The 18014-nt window shown below is 48.5% G+C and overlaps 1 protein-coding gene across 2 annotated transcripts; it reads left to right on the forward strand.

The window, feature by feature from the left end:
* The first annotated feature begins 2174 nt into the window (after positions 1-2174).
* Positions 2175-8107, forward strand: LOC103469452 (keratin, type I cytoskeletal 19-like). Of its 2 annotated transcripts, XM_008417137.3 has the most exons (9): positions 2175-2565; positions 2596-2867; positions 3505-3587; positions 3660-3816; positions 3970-4131; positions 4371-4496; positions 7564-7638; positions 7723-7871; positions 7943-8107. In XM_008417137.3, exons 1-9 carry the CDS (start codon positions 2190-2192, stop codon positions 8046-8048), a joined length of 1506 nt encoding a protein of 501 aa, XP_008415359.2. In that variant the 5' UTR covers positions 2175-2189; the 3' UTR covers positions 8049-8107. The 2 variants fall into 2 exon arrangements, with proteins under 2 accessions (XP_008415359.2, XP_008415358.2); XM_008417136.3 differs by having other exon boundaries at positions 2175-2867.
* The last annotated feature ends 9907 nt before the right edge of the window (positions 8108-18014 follow it).

An 18014-nucleotide genomic window follows, 5' to 3' on the forward strand; every position in this document is an offset into this window, starting at 1 on the left:
GGGAGTTTCCACCGGTGTTTTCTCAGCCTCTCCAGTTATCTGAAACAGAAGCTGCAGTGAGAGGTTCCGGCTGGAGAACCCGCAATGAACCAGAACCTGTTATTATCTAAAACAAGCAGAACCCGACGGTCCAAACACCAGCATTTAGGACGGGGGGAGAAGCTGAACTTTGGTCCTGATTAAACTTCCACTAAAGGCCATAAAGACCCACAATCAGCAAGGCTGTCGCTGCGGTGATGGATTACTGGGCTGCCACCATGGAAGCGTTTCACCTGCCGCCCTGAAGGTTGGCATCAATCAACACGCTGACGGCTGTGCTGACTGCAGAGAAACATATAGATCTGAGATGAGACCTCCAGGTGGGTGACGGGTCGGCGTGCCGCGGCTGGTAGGATCAGGAATGAAATCCTGCAGGCGGAGTTCAAAGGTCAGGTCCTGAACGGGTCTGTGGCTCTAACTGAACAGGATTCGATCGGTTTGTCAAAGAGAACGAGAACATCTCCTGTGATGAAAGTCTGTCTGACCAGATGTTAGCTTTCATTCAGGATGGGTAGCAGTGGTCATCAACCCTCAGTGGGCGGAGTCAGAGAGTCTGAAGGAAACACAGCAGGTAGAAACGTCACACTGGACCATCATGCTCTCTGTTTTATGACTAGCTTAGCCTGTTGTAGCACATGCTGTCATTGACACATGGTGGGTACCAACATGGCTGAAATTAGCGCTTTAACATTAGCTTCTGCTAAATGCTGCAGTGGTCTAGCATTTAGCGATAGGTTCTACTAATTATGATCTTGGAGCAGTGGCTAGCATTAGCTTCTGCTAAATACTCTGATGGTCTAGCATTTAGCATTAGCTTCTGCTAAATGTTGATTTAGTGCTTTAGCATTAGTGGAACTAATGTGTATGATCAGTGCTTTACTGTCAGTACTGCTAACGTTTTAGCCAGCGGTACCAACCACCGCTCCAAGTCCATCCCTGACTGGTTTACGGATCTCCCTGCTTTTGTTGGAAACTTATTTTAATCTCTGGATCTTCTCAGGAGCATCTGAATGAAATGGTTGGAAAAGCTGCAGGTAGAAACACTTCAGGTGACGACCGAAGGTCCAACTGGACCATCAGGCTCTCTGTGGACGCTCAGCTTTTGATCCAAAGATGAATAAAACGACACCAAAACAAGGTAAAACATGCTCCACCTTGCTCCAAGTCGCCCTGACATGAAACATGTCTTCTCACTCTCCACCTGATGTCTAAGCTATAAGTTTACCGCTCTGGTTAGAGGCCAAACCTTTTCATGCTTTAGACAGAAAATCAACCCCAGTAAGAAAAGTTAATCCTTCATCCGACGATCCGTGAACGACGGATTGAAGCAGGAATGTTTCCACCTGCCGCAGCAGGTATGATGGACCTGCTGGTGAAGGAGTTCAAGGAGAAAATAACTCCTGTTATCCAGAACCAACACTGAACATCAGGTCAAAGCTAATGCTAACCTGTCCCTCCTCCTGAGGAGCAAGCATGTGGCCACAGTGGGAAGGAACAACTGGGGAACCGGGAGACAACACCTTCAACTCGCCAGAATCCTGGAGAACTTCATTCGGTCCGTTTTGAGGTGGGTCCAACAGAACCCAAGGTCCAAACGTTGCCTTGGTTCCCCAGTTAGGAGACACAAGCAGCCAGTCCATCAGAGGAAAACAGAACCGGCGCCAGTGGGCCCGGTTCTCCACTGCTCTTTCAACAAACTCCTGACTGGATGTGGAGTTTCCTTCCTGAACCGGTCATCTCCACGATCCGACCTCAGATAAGCAGACTGCATCAGGAGGTCAGAGGTCACCTCACCTGACCGGGTTCTTCCTGCTCCAAACCAGGAGGTCCGGATGTGCGAGAGACGATCAGGGAGGATCTTGGTCCTGGAGATCCACCTCTGCCTGTATTGGATCCACAGGCAGCCTGAGGTCAAACTGGTTTGTTTGACCTCAGGCTGCAGAACCCAGAACCTCCAGGTCCATTCCTGCAGACTTCCTGCTCGGTTCTGCTCAGCAGAGGGAAGGAAACTCTGACTTTACTCGTCCTCATCCATCCTGACTCATCGTCTGTAACGGATCTGGACCGAGGTTCTCCAGAGACGGAGGAACCTCGCCACACCTCCACCCGGACCTCCAGGCTAAACGCTGTCATTCCTCAGAACCGGGCTGATGTTCCCAACGCTGAAGCGTCTAATTTGCACCTCAGCGAAGCGCCTGCAGGTGGGGATTTTGTCGGAACAGGTCCGGGTAAAGGTCAGCTCCACGCCCAGCGCCTCGCATTCCTGCAGCCTCGCCTCCCGCAGGAGCTTTAAAAGCCGCGCCGCCTCCTCCGCTCCTCACTCTCCTCTCAGAGACGCAGCATCCGTCATGTCTGCCACCTTCATCTCCCGCTCCATGCGCTCCTCCGCCGGCTCCGTGAGGGGCTTCGGAGGAGGAGGGGGAGGAGGTGGAGGAGGGTTCTCCTCCTTGAGGGCCGGCAGCGTGTATGGAGGAGCAGGAGGCTCCGGGGTCCGCATCTCCTCCGTCTCCTCCTCCATGGGTGGAGGTGGAGGTGGGGGTTTCTCCCTGGGTGGAGGTGGAGGTGGGGGTTTCTCCCTGGGTGGAGGTGGAGGTGGGGGTTTCTCCTTCAGCTCCTCCAGCATGGAGGACAGCCTGGTGGGCAACGAGAAGTTCACCATGCAGAACCTGAACGACCGGCTGGCCTCCTACCTGGAGAAGGTGCGCAAGCTGGAGAAGGCCAACGCGGAGCTGGAGCAGAAGATCCACGGCTTCGTGGACAGCAAGGTGGGGCCCTCCACCCGAGACAACAGCGGCTTCTTCACCTCCATCACCGAGATCACAGAGAAGGTGAGGAGAACATGAATGTCTCCTGGAGGAGATCCTGCCGCCGGTCTTCCACCGATCTGAAGCTGCGTCTCTGGGACTCATCCTGATGCTTCATCTCTTCTCTGGACTCTTTCCTCCTCCAGCTCTTCTCCAGACTCTGACCTTCCAGGAGTTTAATTTGGTTTTCCTCAGCTTTCTTCTTCTGGTTCTCTTTCCTGAAGTTATGATTCCGGAACCTGGAAGCCTGACTAGAAATCACTAGCAGGTTTCTCCAGCTTTTCCTTCTTTAAGGACTTTTAGGATTCTTCCATAGTTCCAGATAACACCCCGCCATGGTCAACTGGTTCCTTACCATCAGCAACATTTCGTTATACGTCTTCCACCTCGTGAAGGTCAGCTCGTTAAGGCCTCCCAAATTGCTCTGGTCATCTTGGAAAGGTCAGCAAAACCTCGATAAGCTCAGCAGAATCAGCTGGTTCAGGTTCTAGTTTATAAATCAGCTTCAGTGTCTCAGTGAATCCAGATTCCTCGGTTTCCTTCCAGCTTCAGTTTTATGATCAAACTCTGCCTTCCTGGAGAGCCGCGCTGAAGCTCCAGTCTGTCTCCATCAGAGCTCACCTGCTGCCTCCGCTGTTCACCTCAGACTTCCTGTGTGCAGATCCAGGAGGCCCTCCGGGTGAACGGAGCCGTCCACCTGAGTCTGGACAACGCCCGCCTGGCCGCAGACGACTTCAGGACCAAGTGAGTCCTCCGTCCGCCCGGCCAGGCGTGTGCCGTGCGGAGCGCCTCACCTGACCTCCTGTGTCTCCTCAGGTACGAGAACGAGCTGGCCATGCGGCAGTCGGTGGAGGCCGACATCGCCGGGCTGCGGCGGCTCCTGGACGAGCTGACGCTGTCCAAGTCGGACCTGGAGATGCAGATCGAGGGTCTGAGGGAGGAGCTGGTCTACCTGAAGAAGAACCACGAGGAGGTGAGAGAGTCGGCGTCCGGGTCGCCGCGGGAGAGTTTGGTGATGATGTCATCGTGTGCGTGTGTGTGTGTGTGTGTGTGTGTGTGTGTGTGTGTGTGTGTGTGTGTGTGTGTGTGTGTGTGTGTGTGTGTGTGTGTGTGCGTGTGTGTGCAGGAGCTGGTGTCCATGCGGTCCCAGATGAGCGGTCAGGTCCACGTGGAGGTGGACGCCGCGCCGGCTCAGGACCTCACCAAGGTGATGGAGGAGATCCGGGAGCATTACGAGTCGGTCGCCGCCAAGAGCCAGAGAGAGCTGGAGGCCTGGTTCCAGACCAAGGTGAGCCGCATGACCTCACTTCCTGTCCTCTCCTTCAAACTACCTGTACTTAGTTCAGAGGAAAACTTTCACGGTAATCACAACAAAGGGACGGCATTTTTCCAGTCCTCATGTTTTCTGTAGCATCAGTCAAGTTTAGAGGTTTGGTGTGGATCAGGTTCTGGTTCTGGTTCTGGTTAAGGATAAAAACAGGATGGAAATCAGTACAAAGTCCTCCGTGTGTGTGTGTGTGTGTGCAGACAGAGACTCTGAACAAGGAGGTGGTCTCTCAGTCGGTGACGCTGCAGGAGTCCAGGGGCGAAGTGACAGAGGTCAAAAGGTCACTGCAGTCTCTGGAGATCGAGCTGCAGTCAATGCTGGGCATGGTGAGGACACACACTGACACACACTGACACACACTGATACACACTGATACACACTGACACACACACTGACACACACACTGACACACACTGATACACACTGACACACACACTGACACACACACTGACACACACACTGACACACACTCTGACACACACTGATACACACACTGACACACACACTGACACACACACTGACACCACACACTGGACACACCCTGATACCACACTGACCACACCACTGACACACACTGACACACACTGACACACACTGATACACACTGACACACACACTGACACACACACTGACACACACACTGACACACACACTGACACACACACTGACACACTCTGACACACACTGATACACACACTGACACACACACTGACACACACACTGACACACACACTGACACACACACTGACACACACCGACACACACACACACACACTGAACACTGACACACATGACACACACTGACACACCTGACAACTCTGACACACACTGATACACACTGACACACACTGACACCACACTGAACACATGACACACGACACCACGACACTGACACCACACACCTGACACACCACTGACACACACTGACAACACACACTGACACACCTGACACACACTGACACCTGAACACACACTGAACACCACACTGACACACACTGACACACACTGACACACACACTGACACACACACACTGACACACACTGACACACACTGACACACACACTGATAAACACACTGACACACACTGATACACACACTGATACACACACTGACACACTCTGACACACACTGATACACACTGACACACACACTGACACACACTGACACACACTGACACACACACTGACACACACACTGACACACACTGACACACACACTGACACACACACTGACACACACACTGACACACACTGACACACACACTGACACACACACTGACACACACACACTGACACACACTGACACACACACTGACACACACACACTGATACACACTGACACACACTGACACACACACTGACACACACACACTGACACACACTGACACACACACTGACACACACACTGACACACACTGACACACACACTGACACACACACTGACACACACACACTGACACACTCTGACACACACTGATACACACTGACACACACTGACACACACACTGACACACACACTGACACACACTGACACACACACACTGATACACACACTGACACACACACTGACACACACACTGACACACACTGACACACACACACTGATAAACACACTGACACACACTGACACACACTGACACACACTGATAAACACACTGACACACACACTGACACACACACTGACACACACACTGACACACACTGACACACACACTGACACACACACACTGATAAACACACAGACACACACTGACACACACAGACACACACTGATAAAACACACTGACACACACACTGACACACACACTGACACACACTGACACACACTCACACACACACTGACACACACACAGACACACACACTGACACACACTGACACACACACTGACACACACTGACACACACACTGACACACACACTGACACACACTGACACACACACTGACACACACACTGACACACACTGACACACACACTGACACACACACACTGATAAACACACTGACACACACTGACACACACTGACACACACTGATAAACACACTGACACACACACTGACACACACACTGACACACACACTGACACACACTGACACACACACTGACACACACTGACACACACACTGACACACACACTGACACACACACTGACACACACTGACACACACACTGACACACACACTGACACACACTGACACACACACTGACACACACACTGACACACACTGACACACACACTGACACACACACACTGATAAACACACTGACACACACTGACACACACTGACACACACACTGATACAACACACTGACACACACACTGACACACACACTCACACACACACACACACTGACACACACACTGACACACACTCACACACACACTCACACACACTCACACACACACTGACACACACTGACACACACACTGACACCACACTGACACACACACTGACACACACACTGACACACACTGACACACACACTGACACACACTGACACACACACTGACACACACTGACACACACACTGACACACACTGACACACACACTGACACACACACTGACACACACTGACACACACACTGATAAACACACTGACACACACTGATACACACACTGACACACTCTGACACACACTGATACACACTGACACACACACTGACACACACACTGACACACACACTGACACACACACACTGACACACACACTGACACACACACTGACACACACACTGACACACACACTGACACACACACTGACACACACACTGATCACACACTGACACACACACTGACACACACACTGACACACACACTGACACACACACTGACACACACACTGACACACACACTGACACACACACTGATACACACACTGACACACACTGATACACACACTGATACACACACTGACACACACTGATACACACACTGATACACACACTGACACACACTGATACACACACTGACACACACACCCTGTTGATCACTCAAAGCCTTAAATGAATAAATGAATAATTCATAACATTCTGATTAAAGGTCACTAAACATTCCTTTAGTGGACGTCAACATGAGAGTTGATCAGCTGATTATTGATCAATAACTGGATGTAAAAGGTGATTAATAGATTTTATTGCAGAAAATAAACCAGGTTCAAACTGAACTAAAAGAGTTCAGAGTAAAACTGACTTATATGTTTTTATCTTAAATGCAAAAAGTTTATTTTTGTAGCTCTGCTAACGATTAATCGATTAAATAATGTGATTAACTTCATGCAACACGTCGCGTCTCTGAGCGTCTAAACAGAAACTTATTCCCGGCGTGAAAACTTTTTGGTTTTGAAATGAACGGAGTGAAATAACGAAGTTCTTCTTCTGTGGTTTGTGCGCAGAAAGCGTCTCTGGAAGCGACCCTGGCCGAGACCCAGAGCCGATACTCGCTGCGGCTGTCCGGCTACCAGATGCAGGTGAGACCGGTTCGGTTCTGGTTCTGGTGACCTGTGTTGCGGTGAAAGTGGGAGGAGCTACAGCCTCACCTGTGCCGTGTGCAGGTGTCGTCTCTGGAGGAGCAGCTGGTGCAGCTGAGGGCCGACATGGAGCGGCAGGGACAGGAGTACCAGATGCTGCTGGACATCAAGACCCGGCTGGAGATGGAGATCGCAGAATACCGCCGCCTGCTGGACGGAGAGGGAGGCGGCAGGTGAGACACGTTCACCTGGATCCTCAGCTCCACCTTGGCTCCACCTGATCTGTGCTCTGATTGGTCCACAGCTCCTCCTCCTCCACGCGGCGCGTGGTGACCGTGGTGGAGGAGACCGTCGACGGGAAGCTGGTCTCCTCCTCATCTTCATCCGCCTCTTCCTCAGTGACTCACTGAAGCAGCCAATCAGCTTCCTCCCTGCTCACTCACCTGAGAATAAACGAGAGTCCGCCTCAGCTCCGCGTGTTGGTCTTCATTTTCAGACGAGGAAGTTCCTCTGCTTCCTGTATGCTGACACAACCAATCAGAGCCAGGGGGCGGGTCTAAGCGCTGTCAATCACCCTCATGCTCACTCCTCCTTGGCCTCTGCTACAACACAGCCTGCAACAAATGCTAATGCTAGTTAGCATAACCACTGATGAAGACAGATAAACAGTTTTCCTGGAACATTAAGTTGTTTCTTCACCGTTAGCACATTTAGCAGCGTGTACATGGTGCTGATTGACAGCACTAAGACCCTCCTCCCGGCTCTGATTGGGTCTGTTTGACCAGGTATGATGGATATCAAGGAACTAACATCTGATACAAGCGCATCAAATGGTGACATTCATGTTTGAGTCCATTTAGTTTATGAATTATTATTATTATTATTATTATTATTATTATTATTATTATTATTATTCCACTCACAGGTCACAGGTTCTGCAAAACCCAAACAGATACAAAAAAATATAGACTCAAATAAATTCTAACAGAAATATGGAAATAAGAATCAAGAAAAGATCCCAGCAGCTTAACTGGGCAGGATTAACACCACCTGGGTCAGAACTCAGAACTGACCCAGGACTGGGCCAGAACTCAGAACTGACCCAGGACTGGGTCAGAACTCAGAACTGACCCAGGACTGGGTCAGAACTCAGAACTGACCCAGGACTGGGTCAGAACTCAGAACTGATCCAGGACTGGGCCAGAACTCAGAACTGACCCAGGACTGGGTCAGAACTCAGAACTGACCCAGGACTGGGTCGGGATTTGGTTCCAGTTCAGTTTAAATTAACTAAACTCTGAAGTGTCACAAGCAGAGGAGGCTGGGATTGGTTCTGGTCCAGAAGGAGACGCAGGAGGAAATGGAGGGAATTCAGATTTATAATTATCCGCCATGGCCACCAGGGGGCAGCGGCGGTCAGCAACATGCTTGCTACTGCAGTATTCTGAAAGAACCGCGACTTTATTTCCGTTTAGGTTTTACATTAACAGAAAAAAAACTTGTTTTCCAAATGGTCCAACAGAACCAGCGGTCAGTTAAGAGAGTTTCTGATGGTCCAGTGACATGATGCTAAGAGCATAAACTGTTGAGATTTATCCATTTATCTGTTCTTATCTGTTCAATATGTGTTAAAATGAAGAACCCGACTCAGACGGGCCTTTCAGAACCAGCAGGTTAAACCCAAAACCGTTGGAGTCAACATGGTTCTGGTTCACAGAGAATCAGACTGATGAGAGGTTATTTTTACTGCAGAAATGTTCTGCTTGGTTCTGGTTCTGTAAGGATTTGAGTTTTTCTGTGATTATTTTAGGTTCCTGTGTTTTGTCCCGTCTTCCCCTGATGGATCCGCGTGTCTCGTTCTCTTGGTTCCCCCGTTAATCTGAACCCACCTGAGTTTCTTGTTCCTTTCATTTGGCTTGTTTGTCGTTTTGGTTCAGTCGTTTTCCAGCTCTGAGCTTCGTTGACAGTTCATCTGTGCTGCCTGGATTTCTGTATTTTTTGGATTACTTTACCGTTAAAGACATATTTTATCCACTGGGTCATCAGCGTCTGCCTCACCACGTAACCGCAAATCATGACAGAAGGACCCGACCCAATCATAGTAAGATGCTGACCCAGTTGTCCAGCAGACTCGCTCTCCAAGCAGGAAAAGCCATAAAAGGTTCACAGACAGCTTTGGAAAGTCGAGTGGAAGGACAAAGTTTTATAGCACTTCCTTCCTCCCCAGGCTGACCAGGAGAGGTTGAATCGGTACCGGTCCAGGCTGACCCAAACCCAACAGAGGCTCCAGAACCAACAGCAGGCGGTCTATAACCAAAACTTCATCACATTTGTTGAACTTTATTCAAGTGAAAGTTTATAAAACAGCCACATAAATTAGTGCTTTAGAACTTATAGAGCGGTAAACTTTAAAAACCATCAGGTACCAGACAGAGCCAGAACCCGACCTCTGGCCCGTCTCCGCTCCTCCTGGCGTCTCTGAGTCGGTTTGGTTCCGTCAGCGTCTCGTCACGCCCATCAGAACTAATCCTGGTTCTGCTTCTCTCCCAGAGGCCAAACAACCTGATTGGTTTTTATGCTAATCAGAAAGAAAAATAAAGTTTGTCGAAAAGACGATCCAGATCCTCTTCTCACCTGAGACGGACCTTCAGGAGGAACCGCCGGCCCAGTGGCCGCCACCGCTAAGCTGCTGGTCAGACTGGACAGATTCAGCTGTTTGGACACGATGAGAAACCGTTAGAAACCAACAGCACTGCACGGTGGTGGGACCATCATGCTCAGGGCCTGCAGCCACTGCAGGGGCGCAATGCACAACGTTCACAGAATGGATAAGGCAGGATAACATTATGATCCTGGAATGGCCTAGTTAAAGCCAGCAGAGGGGGCAGGATGATGACTGAAGCTGCTGAGGGTGTGTTTCCCGTTTCCTGACGCGGTGATGTTCCTGACGCGGTGATGTTCCTGATGCGGTGATGTTCCTGATGCGGTGATGTTCCTGACGCGGTGATGTTCCTGACGCGGTGATGTTCCTGACGCGGTGATGTTCCTGACGCGGTGATGTTCCTGATGCGGTGATGTTCCTGATGCGGTGATGTTCCTGATGCGGTGATGTTCCTGACGCGGTGATGTTCCTGACGCGGTGATGTTCCTGACGCGGTGATGTTCCTGACGCGGTGATGTTCCTGATGCGGTGATGTTCCTGATGCGGTGATGTTCCTGATGCGGTGATGTTCCTGACGCGGTGATGTTCCTGACGTTCCTGACGGACGGCTCGTTCCCGCCTGCAGCGGATCCGTGATCCTCCCCGGCCCCGGGATCTGTCAGCCTTCCCAGATCTGCAGAGTGCTCATAAATCTGTTGATGCTCAGCGCCGGAGGGGAACTCATCCAGATCCAGGAATGATCTCATCGCTCCGGCGCTCCGACGACACCCAGGGCTCCACAACCTGATCCGAGCCGTTCCAGGAGGTTCTGTTGAGACCTGAACCAGAACCCGGTTGGCTCTGACTGAACGGTTCATCGCTGCCTGCGCCCTCTGGCCAGGCGCTGAACCCGAGCTGCAGGTCTCATCACATTTTCAGCTCCGTTTGCAGATTTTTCCTCGCTCCGACTCTTTCTGGTTAACAACCAACACCAGCAGCAGAAAACCTTCTGGATTTGACCTTTAACCTCTAAACATAAGCAGGTTTCCAATCATCAAACCCAGGATGTGACGGACAGCCAGCTGGGCCAGCTGCAGAATAACGACACCAGATAAGAGACAAACAGGCCTGAGGCGTCCAGCAGGGCTGTGCAGAGACCACTAAAGGGCAGGTGCCCAAGCCCCCCCAGCTCCCCCCTCTGCACCTGCCTGGCGTCCAGCATTAACCCATTAATCACTGATGAATTAACACAAGCTGCAGTTTCTGTTTAGATGATTTATTGTTTGATCAGAGGCAGAGAGGAAACGACTTCAACGTCTCCGTTTGTCTTCCAGGTGGATCAGGATCCTTTACTCACCTGCAGATTGAAGCAGAAATCATGAAGAATCATCAATTTTCATGAAACTGTGACTCCACAAAACACAATCGAATCCCGTCCTTCTCGTCCTTCTCGTCCTTCCCGGACCGGTCGCCACTTCGTCACAAATTAACGTGATATTTCGGGGGGCTTGAGCACCTGCCCCTTTTGCTCCTTGCCCCAAAGTGCCCTTTTGGTCAACATTTTTATTTATTTTTTTTATTTTTGGTATTATTATTTCCTAAGCCTCTTCTGACACATAATAACATGTACTAAAATTATTTGCTTTTTTGTTTCTTTTTTGTTTAACATAATAAGCCCTCCGGTCACTTTGTTACCTTTGACCTTTTGCCCGTGACGCATGACCCAGTTGCCCCTCGTGCAGTGAGATAAGGCGGCGAACTGGAGCTCAACGTAGCGAACATTCCAGATTACAGAACAGTTTTTGGTGAATAAAAAACGTTTTTGGTGAATAAAGTGGAGACTTGCTGCTTGTCAGATGATGGAAAACGTTGAAGTATCGTTTCTGCTTCAGCTCAGAGTCGCGGTTTAAGCAGAGAGGTAATGAAATACAACAGACACTGACAGGCCTCTGCGTCTGCCTTTCTCTGAAGAACTACTGAGGGGAGGAGACAGCCAGGTGAGGAGAAACTGTTCTTATCCATCCATTCACTATTTCTATCATACAGACATTAGGCTGTTGTTGTTGTGCTATTAGCTAGCTGCTGGCTAACGACTTTGCTAGCAAAGCTAGATAACTAAAAGCTTCTCCCCTGTATCTTTAATGATATCAGTCATTCTTCAGTATTTATTATGCAATAAGGCACATCGCCCGTCCAGAACCGATCATCTCCATATGGATATATGTCAGATCTTCTAATTTCCTTTGCTGCATAATGAACATTTCATTTATTCTGGCGTTAGGTAAATGTATCCTGAAGGAGAATAACACTTAAATAAAAGTCCATATTCATTTAGAATTAAAAATAACTCAGCCTGAATTACCATGATGGATTTAATGAATGTAATAAAAGTTTATCATTAATGAAGGAAAAAACTCAACCAGACTTTAAGTTTCTGGTTCTCAGAGTATGAAGTTAAATTTGTTTCCTAATTATTCAATGGAAACAAAAAACTAACCTCAGTTAGTAAAATAAAATTGTAACCAAAACTTTTGGAATTGTAATAATTCTTTTTTTTTTAAAACAACAAAGTTTTGTTTAAAATATTTTTTTAATTAAATAACTAATTTTTACCAAACATAAACTTTTATTTGCTCACATCAGAATCTTTTGCCCACGACGTCATGTGAGAATCACAAGCAAAACTTTGAGTCAAACAAAAACTTAGAATATCAAGAAAATATTTCTGACAAGTGCAAATAAGTTTGTTTTGCAAAAAAATTAAAAAATCACTTCAAGAGTCAAAAATGTGTGATTTTAATTTTAAAAAGTTTTTTTAAGCAAAACTCAGTATTTTTCTCATGGTGACATTCATTAACTATTCAATATTTGCTTTTATTTTTTATATTTTCCTGCAGTTCCAGTTAAAGTTTGCTGCAGCTCTGCTGTCCTGACCGTCTTCATCTCCACTCAGCAAACAGGCAGAACTTTTTATAGATTACAGTCACTGAAAGGTTGCATTGAGCCCTTGTTTATATTTTAATAGTGTAATTATGTAAAGACTAAATATGTCTGGTGGTCTAGCTCTGATTTACAAATGTTGCTAAATTGCAGGTTTGAATATTGCAAAACTTTCCTATAACAAAATAGACCTGCAGAAAGAAATGACTAATAAAATAAATATGCATAGAGTTATGCTCTATATGGAGATGTTCGTTAGCTTTGACTGTATATCTCACAGTTTGTAATTTATCATTGTTTATTAAACTCTGAAAGCTGTTTGTTCATATTCTGTCCTAGAATGAGGTTAGATGGACCCTTTTTTTTGAGCACCTGCCCCTTTAGTGGCCTCTGCACGGACCTGCATCTACGGTTCTGGACCAGAACTCGGACACAGGAGTTTTAGGGGAATTCTGCAGGAAATGACAGGAATGAGTGGGAAGGCGGAGAAACTCCAACACCTGTCAAACACAGAAGGTCCTCAGTGATCAAACCAAAAGGCTCTGGACCGGTCCATCTGGGTTTAGAGCTCTCTGGATCTTAAAGTCTGGACTCTTCAGAGGAACAGACATCCAGAACCCGGTTTTCAGATCCCGTTCCCTGTGTGGATCCCGATCCCTGCATCTTAAAGTGACCTGTAGGTCTTCAGCATCAGCCCATCTGGGTTTGAAACAGATGTTGGCAGAACTTTATCCTCACAGTGAAAGTTCTGGTTCCACTGCCTTTCTGTTTGTTCTCCCAGTGCTTCATGGCTTCTCTCTGGGTACTCCAGCTTCCTCCCTGACTTCCTGGTGTTCCACATGGCAGCGATCAGATCCATCAGACTTCCAGTCCGAGGTCTTAATCTCTCAGCTGGACAGGATCCTGGTTGTTGGTTCAATAATCATCTCAGTGAGAAAAAATCTCTCGAAACCGTCAGTCTGGAGATAAACCAGTTTAAACCAGATGAACCGCCTTCTCGACCTGAGCTTCTGGGAGATTCTTAATGTTTTCTGAAGAAATCCCAGATTTAAACTGATGATGCCCAGGATTACCCAGAACTGGTCTAACCAGAGAGCCTCTGGTCGATTTTGGTCCATCATCGCATGAACATGAGCTGGATCCGTCCCCAGAGAAATGATGGGATTCCACCAGAGTGGGCGGAGCCACTAAGCACGGAGGGGCGTGGTCTACTGTGGGGGGGAGGGGCTAGGCGGGGGCGTGGTCATGACCAGAGAAGCGTTGTTGCTAACTTAGCGGCGTTGTTGCTATGTTTAGAGACTTGTCAGACCCTCTGACCAGCCAGCACCAAATCTGGAAACATTTTCTGTTGCTTTGAAGAGCCAATCCGAACCCTGCAGTCAGAGCCGCTCCGCTCCGCGGTCAGTCGGTGCTAACCACGCCAGCCGTCCATGTCCTGACTCACCACCAGGGGGCGTGGTGACAGATTCTGTGAAATTTCCACAGAAACATAAATATGGAATCCTTCATTCATTTTGGACCGTTTCTCTTTCAGCTCATTAACCGTTGGACTGGTTTGAGTTTTGTTAGCAGGAGGTTCTGTAGAGCTGGGTTATCAACCCCAATGTTTCATTACTTGCCCTCCCACCAGGCTGAGAGTTTGTATTTGCTACTCCTGTAACAGCGACAGATTAAGCAGGTTTAGAGTTGAGGCATCACATGCATCATCTTCCATGTGCTTCCAAATGATTGTAAACATTTTTCAACCCAAACCCGGGTAACCCTGTGTGGGGCCCAGACATTGGGACCAGAATGCCCATCAAACGGCCCAAGCTGCCTGCTTTAACACCCAATGTCACTAATACAAACCGGCTGAGTGCTAAAACACGAACATCCTCCCCGTTTCTCCAAACAGCAGCATGTCGAAGCAGCAGCTTTGCTTCTTGGTGCCTCGGCTTCCCCACACGCATTTCTACAGGAAAATCAGTTTTCCAGATTAACCTGAGGTTCTAAACGCTGTTGGTACCAGACAGAGGCTGGTTGAGACTGGAAACCGTCCAGGATTCACTCTGGACCTGCTAACATCAAACCAGAATCCATCCATCATTTTCTGACACCCTGGTCCCTTAATGGGTCAGGAGGTGCTGCTGCCTCTCCAGCTAACGTTCCGGGCGAGAGGCGGGGTCACCTGGACAGGTCACCTGGACAGGTCACCTGGACAGGTCACCAGTCTGTCGCAGGGCAACACAGAGACACACAACCACACACACTCACACCTAGGGACAATCTGGAGAGACCAGTTAACCTGACAGTCATGTTTGTGGACTGTGGGAGGAAACCGGAGTACCTGGAGAAAACCCACCATGCATAGGGAGAACATGGAGACTCCATGCAGAAAGACCGGGGCCGGGAATCGAACCCCGAACCTTCTTGCTGCAAGGCAGCAGCTCTACCCACTGCACCACTGTGCAGCCCCTCAAACCAGAATCATAATCAAACTGCAGGTTCTGTCTCGTGTTTTTAATAAATCTCTTCTGCTCAGACGTTCAGAGATTTCTTCCCAATCTGACAGAATTCCTGGAAATCTAATCTGAAGCGGTTTGGAAGGTTTGATGGCCGTTTTAACAGGAATGTCTTAATTATGGGTCATTAGCAGCTTTTGGACCCAAACAGGATCCATCAAAGCTGAGCGCTGCTGACATGCAGTAAGCAGCTGCAGGCCCACGTTTACGACAGTTTACTGCCTGTCAGTCACAGCCTCACCTTTACCGCCTCGGATCAGAACCCGCCTGCAGCAGCTTGGCATTCGCTGGAGCCAGAACCAGAACCGAGCAGCAGGAGGATTAAGATCCACACAAAGAAACTTCAGTTTTATTTTTACTCCGTCAATCATCGTTTGTCTAGAAAGTTGTTTTTATTTTTTATGCTTCGGCTCCAAGCCGAGCTTTCAGAACCAGAACCAGAAATTATGAAGCGCCAAGTTACTTTGATGTTTTTTGAACCGTTATTTGAACAACATCTGTGCTAAAGTTATTATTATTGTTGAGAATCACATTTTAAGTTATTTTGAATTAAACTACCAACATTGAATAAAGTCAGATTCACCGTTTCTTTTATTACTGACATTATTTTCAATCTGTTGGATCCTTTTGCATTAAATCAATCAATATTTTCATTTTATCTTTATAACTTCTGAATATTGTAATTATTGTTTTCATCATTAGTAGAAATGTTATTTTTATTATGATCAGTGAAGCTCATGTATTTTTCCCCCTTTAATATAAACACTTTATGATGATGAACTGTTTTCCTTTTTCACGTTTTGTTTGTTCATCTAAACTCGTGTTTCAAAAAAACAAACTTTATGTTAATGTTTCAATTATGTTTATCGTTAGCATTTTATGATTAGCGCTTTAGCGTTAGCAAGACTAACGTTTATTATTAGCGCTTTAGCATTAGCATGACTAACATTTATGATTAGCGCTTTAGCATTAGCTTGCGTAACTAGAAGACATGAACTGGTTTCTGTTCAGCACCAGAGACGCTGACTCCATTCGGTCCACTTCAGAATGAACTCATCACCTCCAGAACCGCTGGAGCACCGTTCAGGATCTGCCGAAAGAGCTGAACCACAGCAGAACCAGAACCGGCCTGGTGGTTCTACTCACCCTGTAGGTCCAGATTATCTGCAGGAACATCTTCAGGTGAATCTACCTGAAGCCTCTGCTTCACTCTGATGATCACAGGAAATGTTCTGAGATCTTTGACGCATAAAATCACTTCGAGGGCCGCAGACGGCCCCCGCACCACTCTTTGACCACCCTGGGTTTGGATCAAAGCAGACTGAAGGTTGAACCGGGTTTCTGCATCAAAGCCGAGATTGTTCCAGAGCTTCACGCCCGAACACAGTCCGCGCCCCGAGTCAAGCTGCGTCGCCATGGTGACGGCGGCCCGCGGCGCTTTCCCACAGCGGAGCACCTGAGCAGGAGACGCCGCGGGCCGCAGCTAAGCGCTCGGTGCCGGCGGCCGTTTCGGTCCGCTCTGAGAGCGAGATCCGCGCCAGGTTACCTCATCCAGAACCGGTCCGACCGCCGGTCCTGCACCTGGATCCACGGAACACAAACCAGCCTCAACATTATGACCACCTGAACTCAGGCTGGGCCGGAACCAAACCACACGGTTTGCTGATCAGGAGCCTGGATTCTCATCAGACTCCATGTTTTCTGGAGCGCAACGCGAATATATTGACAAAGACGCAGCGGGGCAGCGGGGCAGCGGGGCGGCGGGGCGGCGGGGCGGCGGGACGGTCATCCGGGAAATGATGGACACTCAGGATGTCCGACACATTCTGGGTCTAACTTCACTTTAAAAACGAGCCTTGATTAGCGCTTTAGCGTTAGCAGAACTAAAGCAGAACTAGATTCTATATTCTGCAATGTAACATGCAGAGAACGAATAACCACAGAAAGTTGAGTGGAAGGAAAAAGTGCAGCAGCAGCAGGAGAACAGCTGCCTTTAGAGGATCCTCAAGCAGAATCCATTCCAGAACCTGGAGGAGCTTCACAACATCTCGACCCAGACGGGTTCTGAACCAGAACCACAAGCTGGTCCAGTGACCCTGGTGGTTCTGGGCTTCATGGGCCCGAAACCGGACCAGACCCAAGGAGGAAGATGAAATTGGAACCAACAATGAAGACTGCCCCGGACCTACAGAACCTCAGCAGAACCTGGTCTGGGTTCTGGAGCCCAGAACTGAGACATTTCTGTTAAAATCTCTTTTTTTCATTAGTTTCTGGGACATTCTGGGTTTTCTGTG

This window comes from Poecilia reticulata, chromosome 8 (genome assembly GCF_904066995.2).
Source record: "Poecilia reticulata chromosome 8, P_reticulata-male-v2, whole genome shotgun sequence".
NCBI lineage: Eukaryota > Metazoa > Chordata > Actinopteri > Cyprinodontiformes > Poeciliidae > Poecilia > Poecilia reticulata.

Bases quoted from the DNA above. Each gene is read 5' to 3' on its own strand.
- LOC103469452 (XM_008417136.3), top strand. From the start codon at position 2,190: ATGTTCCCAACGCTGAAGCGTCTAATTTGCACCTCAGCGAAGCGCCTG. The intron at 3,588-3,659 runs GTGAGTCCTCCG...GTGTCTCCTCAG, and splicing joins GCAGACGACTTCAGGACCAA to GTACGAGAACGAGCTGGCCA. The intron at 7,872-7,942 runs GTGAGACACGTT...ATTGGTCCACAG, and splicing joins GACGGAGAGGGAGGCGGCAG to CTCCTCCTCCTCCACGCGGC.